The sequence below is a fragment of the Emericellopsis cladophorae genome (assembly GCF_022114955.1).
Source record: "Emericellopsis cladophorae strain MUM 19.33 chromosome Unknown NODE_59_length_126458_cov_121_923675, whole genome shotgun sequence".
Lineage (NCBI taxonomy): Eukaryota > Fungi > Ascomycota > Sordariomycetes > Hypocreales > Bionectriaceae > Emericellopsis > Emericellopsis cladophorae.
The window spans coordinates 1-19,564 of NW_026250984.1; the positions used below are offsets into that span (position 1 = coordinate 1).

General features: G+C 54.3%; 6 protein-coding genes across 6 annotated transcripts; 1 reads left to right on the forward strand and 5 right to left on the reverse strand.

The window, feature by feature from the left end:
* On the reverse strand, positions 1–329 carry J7T54_007417 (uncharacterized protein; the record flags this gene model as incomplete). The annotated part of the gene is made up of 1 exon (XM_051509323.1): positions 1–329. A coding segment is annotated over one exon (329 nt), but the record flags the coding sequence as incomplete, so codon positions are not given.
* Positions 330–1,867: 1,538 nt separating this feature from the next.
* J7T54_007418 (Sterol uptake control protein-like protein) lies at positions 1,868–3,444 on the reverse strand (the record flags this gene model as incomplete). Its single annotated transcript, XM_051509324.1, has 4 exons — positions 1,868–2,202; positions 2,260–2,764; positions 2,821–2,922; positions 3,004–3,444. 4 exons carry the CDS (start codon positions 3,442–3,444, stop codon positions 1,868–1,870), a joined length of 1,383 nt encoding a protein of 460 aa, XP_051359622.1.
* Positions 3,445–6,760: 3,316 nt separating this feature from the next.
* J7T54_007419 (uncharacterized protein) lies at positions 6,761–7,951 on the forward strand (the record flags this gene model as incomplete). The annotated part of the gene is made up of 1 exon (XM_051509325.1): positions 6,761–7,951. One exon carries the CDS (start codon positions 6,761–6,763, stop codon positions 7,949–7,951), a length of 1,191 nt encoding a protein of 396 aa, XP_051359623.1.
* A 564-nt stretch (positions 7,952–8,515) lies between these two features.
* Positions 8,516–9,646, reverse strand: J7T54_007420 (uncharacterized protein; the record flags this gene model as incomplete). The annotated part of the gene is made up of 6 exons (XM_051509326.1): positions 8,516–8,645; positions 8,768–9,038; positions 9,088–9,158; positions 9,212–9,320; positions 9,375–9,505; positions 9,567–9,646. The coding sequence occupies 6 exons, from the start codon at positions 9,644–9,646 to the stop codon at positions 8,516–8,518; spliced, it is 792 nt and encodes a 263-aa protein (XP_051359624.1).
* Positions 9,647–11,602: 1,956 nt separating this feature from the next.
* Positions 11,603–13,189, reverse strand: J7T54_007421 (Receptory region; the record flags this gene model as incomplete). Its single annotated transcript, XM_051509328.1, has 3 exons — positions 11,603–11,960; positions 12,010–12,911; positions 12,968–13,189. The coding sequence occupies 3 exons, from the start codon at positions 13,187–13,189 to the stop codon at positions 11,603–11,605; spliced, it is 1,482 nt and encodes a 493-aa protein (XP_051359625.1).
* Positions 13,190–14,541: 1,352 nt separating this feature from the next.
* On the reverse strand, positions 14,542–15,438 carry J7T54_007422 (Cell polarity protein-like protein; the record flags this gene model as incomplete). The annotated part of the gene is made up of 2 exons (XM_051509329.1): positions 14,542–15,030; positions 15,202–15,438. The coding sequence occupies 2 exons, from the start codon at positions 15,436–15,438 to the stop codon at positions 14,542–14,544; spliced, it is 726 nt and encodes a 241-aa protein (XP_051359626.1).
* Positions 15,439–19,564: the final 4,126 nt, after the last annotated feature.

Consider the following 19,564-nt stretch of genomic DNA (forward strand, 5'->3'; position numbering starts at 1 on the left):
CCAGGCTTGCCGTCGAGGTTAGCGATCAAGTCGAGAATCCCGCCGTCACGCTTTTCTCCAGGCTTGCCGTCGAGGTTAGCGATCAAGTCGAGAATCCCGCCGTCACGCTTTTCTCCAGGCTTGCCGTCGAGGTTGGCGATCAAGTCGAGAATCCCGCCATCACGCTTCTCGGTGTCGCCAAGCTCAACATTCAAACCAAGTTCGGCAAGCACCTCGGGAGGGGGCACAGCCTCGCGAGCTTCAACGTTGGTGTTGCCGGTCACGGGGGCGGCCATGGCCCTAGAGGTGAAGGCCAGAATGGCCGCGGCGGTGGGTGCGTTCATAAGCATGCTGGATTATCTTGCGTGTGGGTAAATGGGGTATTAAAAAGATTGTGAGTAAACGACCTGCGTTAGGATGCAATACTGCAAGTGAATGGAAGAGGTTGTGAGGTGAGGTGAAGACCAGCTTCTTGCCTTGGAGGTTGAGATGAGGAGTGACGAGGGACAGAGCAGTGGACGATGAAGGGTGGTTAATCATCATTATATACACAAGTGCGTAGTCCCATCTCGACACCAAACAATCGTCATGCTCAGCTGCCGAGCTGGGCGAGCAGTCGAGCATGCAAAGACATGGAGGAAAGGTGGTGGCAAAGGATTGACATGCTTACTCTCGCGAGCTGCGCTTGGTAGGTACGTAGTGGCGTCTCTGGGAAATGATAGTATTACTGATGGCTTTGCCGGGACTGGCAGAGACACTGGCATGCTGATCTGAGTGAGACCCCATCTGCAGACGGAGAGATGTTGAACGGAGTGAAGTCATTCCCCACATTCGGCCTGCCCTTCTGCAGGGTCCAGCCACCGAGAAGCCTAAGCAGACCCTGAGAAAATGGTGTCACTGTCAGCACATCGGGTGATGGTAGTAGTGAAGAAGACGTTGAAATGTAGGCTTTGGTTCTCTTTAGATGAGGTGATGCTCCCTCAGTCTGTCGGGATAATAGGGAGACTCCAGTCATCCAGGGCGCCTACGTCATAGCGCGGGGGCTACTAAAATTGACCCTCGTGGCAATTGTACCTGCTCGTCTACTTTCTGCTTGCACCAACTTCAGTCAACTGAAGCCCTCATGGGCGCGCAGATGGACATCCATCACCAAGGGGTCGCGACCTGCCTCTCCACCAGAAGCGTACAATCGGCTATGTCCGGGACTTGCAGGACGTCGTCAATAGTGGGGACGGATGGATGATGGATGCCCTGCAAGAGATGAGGATGTGAAACATTCGACACAGCTACCAGTTTGCCACAGCATGGGGCTGAAACGTCCCCAGGACTGCATCAAGTGTTGAGACTACTACGTAAATTGTACAAGTGATCCTCATCCCACGCATCCGAAAAGAGATGAGGTAAGCCAACCAGCCAAACCGCACAGATCCCCGTCGTCATACTTGCTCAGCGCGAGAGTAGGGATCCTTCGGGCCATCCACACCAGGAACGAGGTCATGATCACCATCAGCCTTGCGATATACAGTCAGGCGTGCCCCTGGTCCCCTCGAGCTTCTATCACGCCCTCCGACGCCGCCCTCTGCGTACTCTCGTGCGCCTGCATGTGGTGAGGGCCGCAACGAGTGAGCCAAATAAGCCGGTGATTTTTATGGACAAGATCAATCTCGCCAGACATGGGGCTTTCTCATACCACGAATTCGCATTCCTACGACTAAGCCAAGGAGAAAAATATGCAGGCCATCGCTACTACGTAGTGACGCTCGCTACCCCCGAAACACCAACGCCACGCTATCACACAGCAACATCACGTCTGGAACATGACAGTATATCCAAGGTCTCCTGCCAAGTTTGGCATACTAAGTGGTCCACCTGCGATTCACATCATTCGTCAACGGACCTTTCCAAAGAACGTGATATCCTTATCGAGCTGCGCCTCGATCCACATGGGCCACTGATTGAACATTTGGTGCTCATAGTCCACCCGCGCGTTGATATACTTGAGCCAGCGGGCGAAGCCAAGGTCGATTGGCTGGTCGTTCTCTGGCGGTCGTCGCTCACAGACTTCACGCTCTTGCTGCGTGATGGGCGTCATTATCTCAATGAGCGAGATCCAGTGCGTGTGCAGAAGCAACAGGACCTGGTTCTTGGGGGAGATGAGCTCCTGGAAGACGTTGTGCGGAAGCATCATCCACCAAGCATGTTGCTGCGAGTGAGCCTTGTATGCTGTCGGACAGATTCATCAGCACAATGGCCAGGGGGGTCACACAGCCATAGACCTACCCGTCCAGGAGCTGGTGTATAGTTTCTGCGCGATGTCGAGGAGCTTCCCCTGGTACTCTACCTCGACGGGCTCGACGCAGAGCGGTCTCAGAGCGCTGATGGCCTCCATCGCAGCGTCCGTCCAGCCCTTGCGGATGAGCGGCAGGCCCTGCATCAACGGCCCAAGAATCTCATCCTGGGCTTCCTCAAATAGGGTGCTGAAGATGGGCTGAATCTTCCTGAACATCATCTGCATGCCGACAATGACAATGCCGCGTATGAATGTCATGTACTCCACGAGCCCATCGTCGACGCTGACGGACTGGAAGGTGAGCGCGTAGCAGGTAGCAAGTAGCGCATTCGTCTCCTCGGGTGAGGTGGTGTCCTTTGAGGCATCGGCCAGCCGCTTCTTGATGGACTTGATCGCTTTGACGCGGTGGCTCATCGCCGCTGCGACGAAGCTGCTGTCTGTCTGGGTGAGCTCCGATGCCGCAAGCCCCAGGATGGCATGCATTAGAAACTCATGCTGTTGGGTGATTAGATAGCGCGGGGGAGTTGGGTCTACGTCGTCAACGGACTCACATTGTGTGCGATGCAGGGCACCTCGTGTGTCCACACCGACTCTTGTTTCAGAGGGTGGTGCGGATAGCAGTGTGTCAGAAAGTGCTGGAATAAGCGCATGTCCTGCAGGCTGAATAGCGGAATTTGGTTATGTGGCTTTTGATTTCCTCAGCATTCGCGCCCTGGGCGAGAATCGGCACATACCTGGTGTGTGATCTGGGGTGCGGCAGGGTACTCGCACTTGAGTCCCGTCTTGACGCAGTGACCACAGGCCGGGTGTGTTTCCTGGCACTTGATCCTTCTCCTCTTGCAGTTGAAGCAGCCCCGGCGGCTCTTTGTGTGCCCCTTGCGCTCGAGTCTCTGTCTCTGGCTCAGCGTCTCAGCTGCCGGCTTCCTAGTGGCGTCTGTGCTGCCAGTCCTGTTGCCCGAGCTTGATGGTGTCGTCCTGCCAAGGGAAGAGTCGGAGAATTCATTCTTCCCAGTGCCTACGTTAGGTGCTGTCGTCTGATGGATGAGCTGAGGTGTCGTGGCCAGTGGTTGTGGCGGCACTGGAGAAGCCAGATGAAGGTTGGCGTCGTCCGCTCCCGGGCTCTGTTGTAGAAATGCGCCATAGTCAAAGGCTTCGGTTTCAGGGTACGTCAACATAGACGGCGAGATGTTCTGCATGTCTATTATTCCATATACCATTTGTATGCCCCGGTTCACTCGCTTGTTGAGCGTCGCTAGGAGGCGTCCGTCGATGGGAATAGTTGATACGGAGAACCATTCAGTGACCTAGCTCCCGTCTTGATGCTGGTTTCTAAGGGAGGGAAGGAGTCGAAGGCGAACAACAATGCAAGTAGATTTATTTTATGCACAACCATTAGATAGATGTTATGATCTGTCTACTTCTCAGCTGAGGACGAGATGAGTGGCAGCGACACCACTGCGCCGTCACGTGTGGAGCCCGTTGACCCTGTGGATCTGTCGTATTCGTCGGTTAGGAGTCTTATAGGCCGACGTCCTCCCTACATCGTGCGAAGCCCCGCAGTATTACAATAACCTTCAGGAAGGAACCCCAAGTCACAGGTTGCAACAATTGTTGGCTTCAGCTAGAGCTCTAGAAGGTTATATGCTATTTGTCATTGGCCGCCCTAAAACTTGATGCTTCTAAGGCTGTCTTCCAATGTGACCTGCGCCAAAAACCCTACAGCCAAATGGTCTTCTACGTCATCCGCCCGCCGCACCACGCAGACCGCTAACCAACACTGAGATGGAGAAAAAAGTAAATAGGCCAGAAGTCTAGAACTTATCGATCATTGCCAAGTCTTGTATTCTGTACAGACCTATCAAATACGCGTGACTGGATCTTTCCTCCCAAAAGCAACTTGTGCCTCCATCGTCAACCTGTATTGAGTGCACCTGCAGGGTAGCTTCATCGCGCCAAGATGCTGGACTACAGCCACGACGATCAAACGTGCATGTAGAAATGTCCTCTCGAACCAATGACCGATGAGCTCACGGGAAAAAAGACAAGAGAGAAAAAAATTAGGCATAAGAAACTCTCATGGGCCGGTTGGTGTGGTTCGTTCCTGTTCCTGGGAGTGGCTTACCACGAGACTGGGACCAGTTAAGTTTTCGATTGACGTTGAAGCAAGTTGGCTAATATTATTACCCGGACTTACAAGTTCCAGTCTTCGACCTTCCAAGACGGACCTCATTCCCGCCACAGCAGCCTCTTGTTGGTCAGAAGCCTCACTTCTGGCCCACGAGTGACATAGGCACATATCGACTGACCCATGCAAGACGAGTTTTTCTATCTCTTCGCATCCAATCCCAACAGCGAGTACGTATATGACTGGACCGCGCATACTTGGCGGTCGGGTGAACTCACCTTTGTCTGATTGACGCGCCTGAAGAGTTGCGAGCAAGTTTGATATCGGCGAGCTCAGATCAGACTCTGTAGTCTGTAGTCAGCTGGGGCTGGAACCCTATCTGATGATCCGGTACGGGTGCTGCGAAGATCAACAGCTGTCAAGATCGGTATGAATCGAATGGCTTGGCATCGCCCAAGCCCCCAATGCGCTGGCGCTCGTTCATTGGCAGCCCGCCCTCCGTAGAGATGACAAGCTTTCCACGACGCTGCACTCCCGACGGCTTTCTGCAGGGGTTTTGATGGAGACACCGGAAAAACTCCTTGGGCCGCCGCAAAAGAACATGAATTTGCTCACACAATGAGCCTGGCATTTGAGGGGCCGCCAAGGTGGGCGAATGTGTTTCCAAGGGCAGTTTCATTTTACGCAGTGGCTTCACTGGCTTCAACCTGGAAGTTGAATACTGGCTGCCGTGCACCAACAAAGCAACATTGTTCCGTGAGCAACAGTGTGGCACCGATTTAACCAGCCCTCCACTTGTTCAGGCACGAGCGGAGCAACAACAACAAGTGTTATTGTGTCAACTGCCAACGTGGCGGGCACTGGCGGCCGACAGCTCGGGACGCCAGACGCTCGAACCAAGAGAGAACAAAGAAAAAGCTGTTGCTGACTGACTCAGACCTTGCCGGAGGACAAAAAAAGCAATCGCGATCGTGGCCCCGCATTATCCGACCCATCTCTTTTGCCACTCGTAAGGCGGATAGCACCCAAAAGTTAATGTAAAGGAGGCCAGTCGGGCCAGTCCGTCGGTTCCATTGTCATTGTGCGCTATTGCCTTAATATGGATACAAAAGGTCTGTCTGCACAAAGGTTTTGGGCATCGATCCATCGTGAAGAGTGTTTGGCCAAAGTCGAGAACATTTTTCTTGGTGGATCGACTCGTCGACGGCTTGTTGGAGGCCTGAAGGCTGACAACATACGGTGTCACTATTGTCGGCACTGTAAAAAAGACAGAAAACAAAGTGAGCGCAGTATGAGCAGCTGAGGTAGATTACACAGTGCGAAAAGTAGCGCCGGTGTGTGTTGAGCCGGTTTGCTCCTTTTTCTGTTCCTGCATTAAGACGGTGGAGTCCCACTGCACACGAAGCAAGCCGACTGGCTCGTCGTTTGTAATGGAGGGCCGCAACGGCGCTGTACCTGAATACTAGCCTGTGCTAGAGGTGGTCGACCACAGTTGGCTTGTTTCAGTCCGAACAATTGCGCGGCTATGCTCACTGCATCGCCCACTGAGTGACGACGACGCGGCGGCACGGGGGATCGGCCAGCAACATGAGCGCTTCATAGGCGCCCAGAGCAGGTCTATCAGACTGATGATGGAGTTAAGTCTTGCTGGTGCATTTGCGCCCAGTGTCACGTCCAGGCACAGACAGACAGCTCAGCTTGCTCCGTGCTTCGCTGGCAAGCCTGCTGGCAGCCGTGCTGGGATCCCACTACCCGACAAATCGGACTCTAGTCGGAAGAGGCGGGACCGCAACGATGCCGGCACCCCTGCTAGAGGCAACGATAGTGAGGCAGGTACGACCGAACCTGCCGCGATTCGTGCCACGGGTGGCGGCAGAACGGAAGGCCAGACCAAGGTGCTGCGCATGGCAAGCTCACCAGCAAAGCCCCCGATTGGCGGTCGATGAGGAGGTGAGGGGACACGACTTGCTAGACTGGCAGGGAGTCCCGGGCGGTTGCCAGTGGGCCGTTTCGTTTTTGAAATGTGTCTGATCCTCTTCTTCAAAAGACGTCCCTCCTCCCACTCCTCTTCCCTTTCTGTTCACAATCGTCCAGCGACACCAAACATTCATTTCGAAAATACAACGCAGCTAGCTGCTTGCCTCTCCTTCGCGCGTCTTTGACAGACTGCCAGCTTGACGCTCCTTCGGCTGTGCCGATCAACACCACGCCAAAACACCAAAGACAACCACTCATTCATACACCCTTGATCACTTGAACTTTGCGACCGATCGTCCAAGTTCCTTGTTCAATCCCATATCCAACATCCGTCGCCGGGCAGCTCTCAAAGCCAACACTCACTCCCAACCAAATCAACAACAGCCACAATGTTGACCTCAAAGGCCCTCACCGCCGCGGTCCTGACCGTCCTCACTGGCCAGGCCGTCGCCGCCAACTCCCACCGTCACCTTCACCGTGCTGAGATTGCCAAGCGCGCCATGCACACCGACTGGGTCACCGTCCACCAGACTGTGTACGTCACTGCCGGCCACGTGCCTCAGCCCACTGCCGTGGCCGAGGCCGACGCTCCTCAGCAGGTCCCCCAGGAGGCCGTCTCTCAAGCACCCCAGGCTGAGGACAAAGCTGTCGCTGAGAACCCTGTGGTTCCTGAGGCTCCTGTTGTCTCTCAGGCCCCTGCCGTCGCTCCTGTCGTGGCCCCTGCTCCCACTACCACCCTGGCCACCTTGGTGAAGCCTGCACCCATCGTTGAGATCAGCGCTTCCATCGATCTCCCTAGCGTACCCGAGCCCTCCAAGGAGCCCGAGACGCCTTCGGGTGGCTCTGGCTCTGGATCTGGTGTGTCCGGCAAGCGTGGCATCGCCTACAACGATCCCAATATGGCCAACACCTTTGCTCAGTCATGCGAGTCCTGCAGCTGGGCCTACAGCTGGGGCTCGACCGCCGGGAGTTTGGATAAGAACATCCAGTACATTCCTATGCTCTGGGGCGACTCTTCCCCGCACACCGATCACTGGGACCAGAACTGCCGCAGTGCCCTCGACGCTGGGTCGCCCGCCATTCTGTCCTTCAACGAGCCCGACCACGCTGAACAGGCTAACATTAGCCCGGCCCAGGCCGCCGCCTCTCACGCCAAGTTGATCAACCCCTACGCTGGCCAGGCTCTGATCGGTTCTCCCGGCGTCACCAACTCTGGTGACCCTGGTCAAGGTCTTGAGTGGCTCCAGAGCTTCATGGACGCTTGCAAGGCTCAGGATGGCGGCTGCGCCATCGACTTTTGTGCCATCCACTGGTACTCCGAGGCCCAGTACGCAGACACTCTCTTCGAACACATTGAGAAGGCCCACGAGATCTGCGACAACAAGCCCATCTGGCTCACCGAGTTTGCCCCGTTGGGCTCTGACGCCGACAAAGAAGATTTCATGAAGACCGTCATCCCCAAGCTGGACGCCATTGAGTACCTCGACGCCTACTCCTACTTTATGGTCTCTGAGGGCAACCTCATGTCTACCGCCAGCTCCCTCAGCAGCGTTGGCTCTCTCTACGCTAGCGTCGCCTAAGCGCTAGCTCGTAGGTGACGACCATCTGACCGACTTCGGTCATGTTCACTTCTTGCCAGGGGAAACCCACTTTTTTTCAAGGGACGTTTTTTGGGGGTATATACATCAACAATTGGGAGATATAGGACAAAGGCGCAGTGTGTTTGGGTATCCAATTTATATACGTCTCTGATTCTCGGGGCTGGATGTTCTTGGTGTGCATACTGCATTTCGGGACTCCCGCCATCCGTGCGATCGTTTCATCCAGATTGGAACCGGTCTGTTGCATTCCTTCCCCTCCACCTTCCGAGGGGAATGTCAATCGCTTTGCTACGGGGATCGGCGCTAGGATGTTTCAAGGGACAGGGTTAAAAGGGAGCCACCGATATATGGTAGGCTAGATAAGATCTCACGTGCAATGACCATCAATGCCAAAATTTGCCTGAAACAAACTTGATCACACTCCACTGCATAGAACGACTGCCTGGCTGGACATTTGCTGCGATTAAGTCTATGCGTATGTACTGCTACATTGGAACCTGTTCGTGATTCCTCCACGAATATCAGCAAGGAGAGTCTCCTCGGTCATTGCCACGTTGCCCTCCTGTGATCATCGTTCTCGAAGTCACGTATCCGTCTGAGCCCTGAGGACCGGGGCTCATCCTTCTTGACCCGCGATGTCCAGGCGTATCTCGCGTGACGCTGTCGGCGCACACTGCGTCATTGTCAAAGTGATGATGCCCTGGGAGCCCATGAATCTCGCTCATGCTACCTAGGAGCTGGCATGGAGGCTCGTCATTTGGTCTGCTCTCTCGCTGGATCGTCGTGGTGATCAACACATGGTTCTCGAGTTTTACGTCGGCTATGTCGGACGAATTCTTGCTGTATGTGGTGGCCACCGAGGGCACGAGGGCGATCTCCGCCGGCGACGAGGGTGGTGTGCATCGTGCGCATATTGTCTCTGATGCAAAGTCCGTTCGCCGGGCTGCGTCGACGGCCCGTCCCCTTCGCGCCGCGCTGTTGTTGTCAGCGTTGAGCGAGTTGTTGCCCGATGTCCCGGCGTTGTCCTTGGATGTGACCCATTGGATGACCATGGCCGAGAACAGGACTTGGGGCTGTTAGCGCTCAGCTACCTTCAGCGGAGGACAGAGACTCACTATCGCAGTTGCAGAGCATCAGACAAACCCATCCCGGTTGGCCATTGAGAGCCATGAGGACAGTCAGGTTGCTGTGATTGTCGTTAGTTGCCTGCTCCCGCAGAGTGAATGTATGCCGACTGACGTGACGCTGCTTAGAAGCGTGCTGACGGCACCAATAAAGGTACGGAACGCCACTGTACGAAGGCGCAGGTTGGACGCGGTGCGAGGCATGTTTTTGAAGGAGTAGAGGTCTTGCTGGTCAGCGCCTGTACGCGAGGTCGGCCGAGGATGATGATAGTACGCACTTTTCAGGGGGATGAGGAAGATGATGGTCAGATACACATTGACAACGGCGTCAAAGGTAATGAGAGGGATCATGGCAAGCCTCTCCATGCCAATGATACACTGTCCGTTATGGTCCATGCGTGTTATGCGGCTGGTCCCTGTTGTCAGCCCATCGAGGCTCCCTCGTGCGACTTGTTCGCGAGTAAACCTACAAGACAAAGTTCATGGTGACCACCACAATGTACACACTGATCATGCCAAAGGAGTTGAACAGGTACAGTCGGGATCGCATGCGAGGCTTGGTGGTCCCTCGAATGATATACTGTCACATATTTTAGCGGTGTTGATGGAGCTGGTACAAAGCTACGTACAGCTTTCTCCACGAGGAAAAGATAGATGAGCTTGACAGATTAGTTGACATACTAAGAAAGCAAGGAAGACTGGTACTGACTATCTGCAATGTGTGAGTAGATGCCTTGGTTTCAACTCGCTGGAACAGGGGACGTACCTTTGTGGTCACATAGCACGCCAAGCAGAGCAGGATGGCTCCTTGACAGATGAGGATATTAGAGTTCACCCCCAGTGCATGTTGAATGATGGAGGTTGCGACAACAAAAGCGTAGGAGTCGACGTAAATTGCGAATACCACTATCGCAGCAGACTTAGCACATGTTCTTTGAGCAATATAGCACACGACCACTTACACCATACCACAAATGGTAGGCTGCGCCAAGTACGGACCACTCGAACTCTTTGTGCTGCCACGTCTTAGCTAGCTGCCATGTCACGCTATCCACAAGATTATAGGAAAAAAGGGACCTACTGAGGAAGAGTGTCAGGACAGTCACCGCAGCCAGTGTGACTATCACGCTCATAACCTGCCCGCCTAGTGGCACGCCTCCCGCTGGCCCGAGGAGCTCGTAGTTTGGTGCCATACTGCGTTTGATCTGTCCTGATCCACGGAGCGTCTGGAGACAGAGTGCTATTCCAAGTACTTGGACGTTTTCTCTCAATGCCAGTAGTGGAAGCTTCAACAGTCGAGGGGTCGGCACTTGCGCTCACCGTTCAGATTCAGGATACCTAGACATGAAGAGCGGTCATCGGTATATGTGTTTTCAGAAATCGTTCAGAATGATTGCGCTCAGGCTCTCGAACGAGGCCCAAGCCGGGCCATTGGGAAAGCCACATTGCATCCTGCCGGCTGGGGTCCAGCTCTCGGGTCTCCTATGAGACAACTAGCCCCAAGACATTGGCGGCAGATTGTACCACACCTGCTACGTACGAGAGAGGACATCAAGGCATTCCTATCGCAGGTTTTGAGACATGTTTGGATGCGACATGAGGTGTGTGGGCGCCGCACGCGAGGGAGAGCAGTGGACTGTGGCGTGGACTCGGAGAAAAGAAACGAGAGGGACGCGGCTCATGCGAGCGAGGCAGGGCAAGCTAATAAGGGAATGCGCGCAAGTGTGAAAGCGCTCCAAGAGTTCGCAAGCACGTCAGTGGTCGGGCCAGTGTGGTTCGTGGAACTTTACCAGAATAAGATGGCTTTTGTTTTGCGTGCCTTGTCCCCAAATGATTGTGTTCTCACGTGCTTCAAATGGGCTGGGACTCTATGATTAGAGCGAACCGACAAGAATCGGCATACACACCCTTGGGGCCATTATCACTCCATGTTCATCGGCACATCACCAAGCTATTGGACCATGGCGTTCGCCAGCCGAGGCGGGTGAGGGTCGCATGTCCCGACAAACTAGTCGACGCCCATGACCGAGGCCCTCTTGGCCCGAGAGGCCCGAGCCATTTGCACATATGTATGACGATTGTGAACCATCCCCATCCCCATTTCCGCTGCCACGATTAATCGTGCGGCCACTGAGCATGGTTGAGGAACTTGGTCTGAGACCACGTCTCAGCTCGAGGAAAACGAAGCGCATGGTGATGAGACAGCCGGACGGCCTGCGTCATGCCGTGGATAATAACAACAATACATTGTCTCAACCGGCAAGCCGAGATAATCCTAAAGACCAGGGTATATGCAGTACTTCTCCCCCATGCCAGCAAAATGATAATTGCACGTGGCGCTGCCTTGCCATGTCGCCCGCGCGTCGCGCATCTGTGGTCCCAAACGCCTTCCAATGCCCGCTCTTTTGGTATTTGTCCAGAGTCATTTGCCAACCGCAACGCCTTAATCAATGAAAATTCGAGGGTGTCGCCTTCGACCAAGGGGACCGCTCCCCGTCGACGTATTTCAGCACCTTGCGTTCGCGGATTGAGCCCTGGTCGAGATACGAAACCGCTCTCGCAAACGAGACGCAAACCGTGCGCCCTGCTGACGCTCCTCAGCCTCCGAAGGTTGCACATCCCCGGTTTCCGGCGACTCGCGGGCGATCCTAACTTCACGCAGCTGCCGTAACATCTCCATCTGCTCCTCCACCGATGCCTGTCTAAGTCGATTGACGTCAAAGAGGCGGGACAGCCTGTGACGGTATGAGTCGGGCACAGAGTCGTGCTCATCAAACTCCCAAGTAAGCGGAGGTGGCAGCGCCTGCTCGCCAGCCGGCGAAACACCATTTGAATTATTCTGTCCAGGGCGCAGATCAAGACGACTAGAACTGATCAGCAAAACTTTCTTGATTTTTGCCACTTTCAACTTACCATAGAGGGCATGTGCCGGAGACGTTGATGAGCCAAGGATCGATACATTGAGGATGATATTGATGATCACATGGGAGAACCCGGACATCTTCCCCAACTCTGAAATCATCTGTACAAATGGAACACCGAAGACTATCCTCCGCAGTCCCTGTGCCTGTGGTAGAAGTGAAGTGAGAGCTCGCAAACGAGGATCTGGTGCTCGGCTCGCCCTGTTGCGTAGACTGCGATGTGACGCGCTCTGCCGGAGGATACTGGCCTTCGGTAGTTGCAGTCTCCATCTCTAGGTCTGGATCGGGCTTGGCTTGCTGCTTGTCCCCAAATTTGACAATTGGCAGCGTATCCAAAACGGCCCTCGCAAGGCCCTTGGCCCTGCTCTGTCGAGGACGGCCCCCGTTGGCACGCCTTGGTCCATATCGTTCCGGATAACGATGGGCTCTGACGGCTCCAATGGCGACGATAACGACGAAAAGGAACGTAATCAGTCCTGTTATACTATAAAGAACACTCATAGCAACAGCCGAGTGAGAACCTTGACCGTGCTCGTCTTCCGATACATCAAAATTCGTAATGTTGCCGTACATCTTGACGTCGACCGTTTCGCCCCGGTCTGTGCCGTTGAGATGGCTGAGCACGGTCGTAGCCTCTCCCGGGTCCACCATGGAAAGGATTCTGGTGTATCGTAGTCCCTGCCTGTTCCTCAGAGCGCACCTGTTGTTGGCGGTGGAGTAGAGCACAATCGCCCTGGGAGTTTGCTTCATCAACTCCTCGATCATGTGGGCTGGATCAATGCTCGCATCGTCGTTCGGTTTGTCGCAGCTCATGTAGGCTACATCGTCGTGGCTCGTGAATTTCAGATAATTCGATTCGGTAACAGCCTTCAAATTGCCATTGATACTAACATTCTGGGAGGCGAGGTCAGCATCGCAGTCTCCGATCTTTTAGTCGACGGCAATCTTACCCCTGCCTGCGACTCGGAATTGGGCAGCGTGAGACTCTCGCTGAGTGGGATGACGGCGTAGTTGGTCGAGTCGGCGGACAATTGCAATTGCAAAGTGTTGTCTGTAGCCCATGAGGGTAATTCGTCTACTGCCTCTGCGTAGACACCGTGTTCGCTAAGTACACAACGGACAACGGATGATATGACAAGCGCAGAGCGTGGGACCGTCGATTTAAAACGCATGGTGGCACTGTTGCTCCTGCCGGACCTCGGGAATGATGCCCTCTCCGTGGATAGTGTTGAGACGACGACACGACTTGCGACCGTCGCATCTGACTTCTCGTGTCTGCTTATGGGTGATTTCAAGCCGGAAAAGCGCCCAGAAGCTCACATTTCATCCGTCGCAGACGAAGGCATCGGGGACGGGAAACGTATAGGATCGATCACGCCGTTCTCAATGAATGGGCGAGCGGAAGGTCCGGTATATGAATTGGGTCGGTTCTGCGCGAGTACGAGGACGTCGTCGAGGGTGAGGCGAGAGGCAGACAAAGGAAGGACTGGAGTGCGTAGGTGAAAGGACGAAGTTGCACATCAATGAGATATACTGGTTACATACTTAGTAGTGCTAGACTAGCTTGTGCTACGGACATAGGCAGGCGCGAGGCGGTTGATCCATACCTGACTGAAAAGCACCCAGCGTGGGGAACAATTCAGTCACGACCGCGCTTTCCCAGTGGTCAGCCATTCGAGATATTGCTTGGCCTTGGCGCGGGTGGACCCCCAAGACCGCCCAGGCTCATAGCGACTGGACAAACCAACGTGGCTGCGAATCCCGCTTGAGCCTCACTGGCGCGATTGAGCTCGACTCATATTATCCGACATTTATATTCAGTCTCTTGCCTTATTTTATTGACCGACTGCGGACTGTCAGGAAATCGAACTCCAGTGATCTTGGCCATCGCTGGCTCGTTGTACGTACCGCTTCTCCCATTCCATCACGAAGAAATGTGGTGCGAAGCCAGGTCTAGGCGCTGTCTCGGCGTCGACTGGGCATTGGCTCGGCAGCTCATCGGTCAGAGAAAGATCCCTTGGCGGTCGCGTCGGCCTTTCAAAATGCATCTTACTCTCGACTCAGCTTGAGACAGCCCCGACCATCAGACGGACGGACGCTGAACCGGACCCCTTTTCCCTCCTCAGGGGCAGGTTTCAAAATATTAAGGTTCACAGTCACTGCGAACGCGTTAAATGTTCAAATGCTGAGGAGATACTTCATGCCGTATTACATATTCGCTCACGATCGAAATAACAAAATCTATTTTTGACGCTCAAACGGCTGGAGCCTGCCCCCGTTCCCGAGGTCTTGCTGATGTCGAGAGCTAGCTACCGGGTACTTTCGTGCGTACAGCCCAGCGACGCGGTTTCACATGTATTTCCCTACTGCCTTGGTGCTTGTCGATCGCTACCTCGCCCAGGTTCAAGAATGGATGCGTGAGTCCTTGATCTGGACCTGAATCAGCGTATAGAGTTGGACTTCCCAAACACTTGCTTCTCCTCCACCACGTGGTCTTCTCTCGCAACACAGACCAAGTTCCAGGTCAGATTTCTTCCATGTCTTCCAAATCATCCAGAGCCTCAAAGTCCCCCACTTCCACTCTCTCGGGCCGCACAAAAATACCATGCTTCATGGACGATGCCTCGCCCCAATACCGGGTTCCTTGAATACTGCCGTCATTCTTGCCAGCCGGCTCGTCTAGCTGCACGCCAACCCACGGCCCAGCCCCGTTGGGTATCTCGTTGACCTCACCGACGTATTTGACGACACCTCTCCTCGTGTCGTCGCCACCAACGCGGCATCGTCGGCCATGAGTGATGTGGCGTTGGGCAATGTCAGCTTCCAAGGCAGCAATCCGCGCTTGCTCTTGATCTGGGGCGTTGGGGTCGAAACGTCCCAGCTGCTGGGCCTTCTTCCAAGCGCGCACGGAATCCGACTTCTTCTCATACTCTTCCTCGGGCATGACATACTTGTCAACAGCTGACGTATCGGTGTAGTTCTCTCTGGCGCCTGGTGGCCGTGTGTCTCCCACCTGTGAATAGGTCAGCAGGGTGACTCACCCACGAGGATGTATACGGTCTGGTAGGCCAAGGCAAGTCCTGAGCTATCACGGCACCCACGGGAGTTCCTACCTGAGAACATGCCTGCTGGGATGAAAGGGGGTGGGACTAGGTAGGTGGCAAGATAGATCTGAGCAACTTACACGGAGCTCTGCATAGGCTTGTAGTGGGAACGCCGATAGTTGTGTATTCTCCTCATCGGACGCCTCGATAGGTATGACCTGGCCATCGGACGTCTTCAAGCTGAGAGTCTGCGATGGAGGAGGCACACCAGTGATTGGCTCAAGTCTTGCCTTGAGCTGGCCAATGGTCCATGACGGTGTGATACGTCGCTCCGACGCTGAGTTGTCCGAGATAACTTGGAGGGGGATGTCGGCCATTGTGAGGCCTACTTGTCGCAGCGCAAGGCGAACAGCTGCTGAAGGTTGATATGCCAGCAGGGGTGACTGGACTTCACGGGCTTGCCGCGTGTCCTGGAAACGTCCACAGCTGCCCGATCAGCCAGACGGATGTCGATTTGGTTTGGCGGATCAATCTGAGGGATATTGGGTCACAAAGCTCTGACCAGTTGGAGCCAGTTAATGAGTGAAGATATTCTCGCCTTATCGTGGATTGAGGCCTGGGCGGTTGGAAATGCACAGGGCTTGCTCTAACAGGCGGTGGGGGGTACAACCACTAAGTCCTATGCGGGGTGCCCAACGGCTGTGGCTCCGTTGACAGCTTAACCCAGCCACAGTTGCTAGGCTTCGTTCAGCCACGTCCCAGCTCCCCCTGAAATGGATGTTGATCAGTCGCCGGCATTCGCGTAGATCTTCGACGCATCACAATGATCATCGCGGCTAGTATAAACAACCCGGCCGTGGAGCCTGGAGGTGCCTATCCGTCGTCCGCGGCGGGCTGATGCAGAACCGCTGCTGCTGCCTCTCAGGCTTCGACGAGGCACCGATACTCAACCCAATTCGCTGGCCTTGTCTGGCCTGAGCCGCCTAACCGGCTGCGCTCAACGCAGAAGGGGATCAATGCGCATACGTACTTATATTAAATATTAGTCTAGGAGCTAACCAACCCAACGAGCTGGGACTCTTCTCTTTCGGCTGCGTCGCCTGAGCCGCCGAATGCTGTGCATCACGACCAGCCCGATCTGCGGCCAAAGATGCAGGGCGAGAATCTCCGTGCCGTGCACTCGTCTCCAACAGACCCTGTTTGCGACCTGGCCAGGAGATGCAACTTTCAGCTGATACTATCAGCTACCCGCCAAGTCGTTCTTAAACGGCCTCTGGCCTGTCGAATGCTGATGCTGCGAGAGGCGGCCTGGATTTTGCGCCTCCAAAATTGACAGGTCAATTTGTTGCTGTCGCACTGCATACTCGCTTTATGTTGCACGGACGAGGCCTAATTACGGAGCTTTCTTTCTTTTCTTTTCTATTCTTTTCTTTTCCTCATAATCAACAGATGCTTCCTCTTGTTTGATGTCTCTTTTTTTTCGCATCTTTTGCTACAATTATGTTCTGCCCGAGAGGCGGAACTCGGTCTCTCCGTTCCCGTCCGCTAGCATCGGTTCCGTCAGGCTCCAGTTGCTCATACCCGCGCATCCTCGCATGAACTAAACTGTCAGGGCTGTGCGCTTCTTCGTCAGCGTTCAGTCGTCCCAACCCGCCAGGTTATGGCTGCTCTTGAGGCAACACCCGCGCCTTTTAGCCCACGACTACTAGGGCTCTGGTTGATGCTACGTACCTGTTGTTGGTGCCCGATCATCAAGCCTGTCTGCACGGCATCAAGCCTTCCCCCCAAGTATCCCAAATGCCTACATACTCACCGCTCAAAAAATTTTGCGCCAGAACTTTCGTCACACGTGTTGATTATGACTCCTACTTTACCGCTCTTGTGAGTCTTTGATGCTGGAGGACGTCGAGTCACAGTAGCGCGGGGTGTACATCTATCAGATCTCACACTTTTCCCCCGAACACATATATGTGTGTAAATTGTCGAGGCCCCGTCTGTTGTTTGTGCATGAACTCAGCTTGAGCACTGCCTCTGTTTGATATCCGGCGAGGCCTGACCGCTTGTCGGGCACTTGGCCTTGCTCCCGCCGAGTTTGAGTACCACAGGCAGGTGGTTTATAGTCACCTGTCGAGAGATAACTATTCAGCGCAGTCACCACTATGGACATAAGGGCACTGCCGGACTATTGTTAGAATGAAGCTAATAAGTTACAATAACATCGCGCCCAAAGCTCCGCTCGCAATGAGCACCCCAGAGCCGTTGCGAGAAATACATGCATGAATGCAAACTCACGAGACCCGCCCTTGGCCCCGATTCCGAGGAGACATTTGCATTAGGTGTTCGAAGCCCTATGAGACATTTGTTGTTCGTTGTGCGGACCAGTCACCAGGCTATTGCGATGTTGTCTCACATCTCTTGAGAGTTACAAGTTTATTATAGATCGCATGTTGTTAGATCAACTGGTTGGGCATCAATGATTTTCTGAGGCGACTTGGCGGGGGCTGTAAAGACAATCAGCCCCGAGCAGAGTCGGTGTGGTATTGTCATTTTACTTGAATTATCCCACGCTAGTGAGTAGAGGTTGGCTGGTGCAGATTGCATGAATACATCGTCGCCGACAACTGCTCATGGTGTTCACAAACACGCGTTTGCCAATCGTTCACCGCCGCCTCACAGGCGTCGTCATAAGAGTGGATCGGTGTCGAGAGCGGCAGACCCTGGCGGTTGGGAGTGGAGAGGCAGCTAGGGCTGGGACGATCCGATCAAGACTACGTGGTATTATAATGAACGATACCTGACAGCTCGGAATTAGCCAAACTCAAGTTATTAATAAGTTGGTGCTTGCGAGGAGGTGCTGGTCGCCGGTGATAAACTCAAGTCAACCTCGAGACTTCTACCCGCCAGCCAATATGCATTCGCCTACCCTATCCTCACTGTGCCGGCGCGATGAAGTAGTGGAGTGTTCAACCGGTACGCCGCCGCAAGTCCATGTAAGCAAGGAGCGGGATGTGTGTGCGTGTCGGTCTACTGTGGCTGAGTCGTATGAACGCTCGGGTGCCGGTTTGGCACACGATGTTCGTCTCTTGCGTGGGGGAAGGGTGCGTCCCTGGAGTCTTATGACAGCACATTGCACACCCTCATCGGCAAACCCTTGCCTTTGCTGTCATTCAATGTACGATGACTTTTCAGGTTGTCTTGTGCCATGCTTCCTTTTGGCGCGTAACAACGGAAATGATCTGATGTCAATGCCACTGACCGCCTGTTCCGTAACCTCACAAGGATGCTCACAGATACAGGAGGTCCGCGAGTGATTACTCAAGGGCTACGTCAATGTGGTGCAGCATGTGAACTGGCTTGGGCGTAGTTGAAGCCAGCGGAACGGGGCTAAAAGTTAGGAGTCTTTTTTCCTGAATTTTTCTTCCCCATCTTCAAACACACAAGACCACTGTGCCTTATCGGTGTCGGCGGCAGCGGTACATCGGCAGTCATTGTTTAGGCGCGGTCCTGTCGGCTCGCCCCTGGTGACACACATGCTGTGTCAACGCACATGTGTCTGCAAGTCACTGCAGGCAGCCCAGCCGGCCCTTATTAGCGATGACAAACGAGTGGTCGAAACCCCGTGGAGATGACGCGCACGGGCATTGAATGAGAGCCGATTGGGCACACGCATCCAAAATGATCAGAACAGGCGCGATGGAGCTCAAGAGGGCGAGTAGTGTAGATTGTGAAGATGAAAATGCCGAGCTGGCCATGTGTCGAAATGGCGGAGTTCCTGCCTCGTCATGTTGTTGATGCTATTGGAAACTCACCGCTGCGCGCGAACACTTTGCAACAAGGGAACAAGGGAGACCCTAGGCTGATAATACTACGTAAGTAACGCAACGCAACTGTGGGAGTGGCGGCGTGCAACGTCAATGGCTAGTCCGGATGGTGAGCAGGGTTCAGCGTTGTTCGAGAGATGAGAAGCGCGGGCGGATTGTAGGAGGGCAAAACTTTTTCTATCGACGGGAGTCTCAGCAGCAGTACGTACAGCGTAAGGTAAAGGCACCTACCTACCTTACCAAAACAGAGGCAAGGTGCCCAGCCCCATTCTTGTTTTCCTTGCTCCCAGTACTATTCTCGCTTCTTGACCCGAATTAGGCACCTGTTGGGGTTTCCTATCGCTGATTCCGGCATCGTTGCTTCCATTTTCGGGCTTGTGCTGGTATTATTACACGTAGTGATCATGATAGATGCGGTGGGGGGGGGGAGGAAAGGTGCGCAGGGACTGGACTCCAGGGACCGAGTTCCTTGGCCTCGGTCTTGTATTCCTTCTACGTAAAAAAGTACTTTGCTTTTCCCCGGGTATTCAGCTGTCAGGCATTGGACGAACATCTTTGTGAGTTCGTAACGACAACAGGTCCGGCCGGCCCAGAAGATCAGGCACCGAACGTGCTATACCTGACCAGGTATGGTATCTTTGACCTGGCGTCTTCTCGCCCTGTCGCCACAGTGCACGCGAAT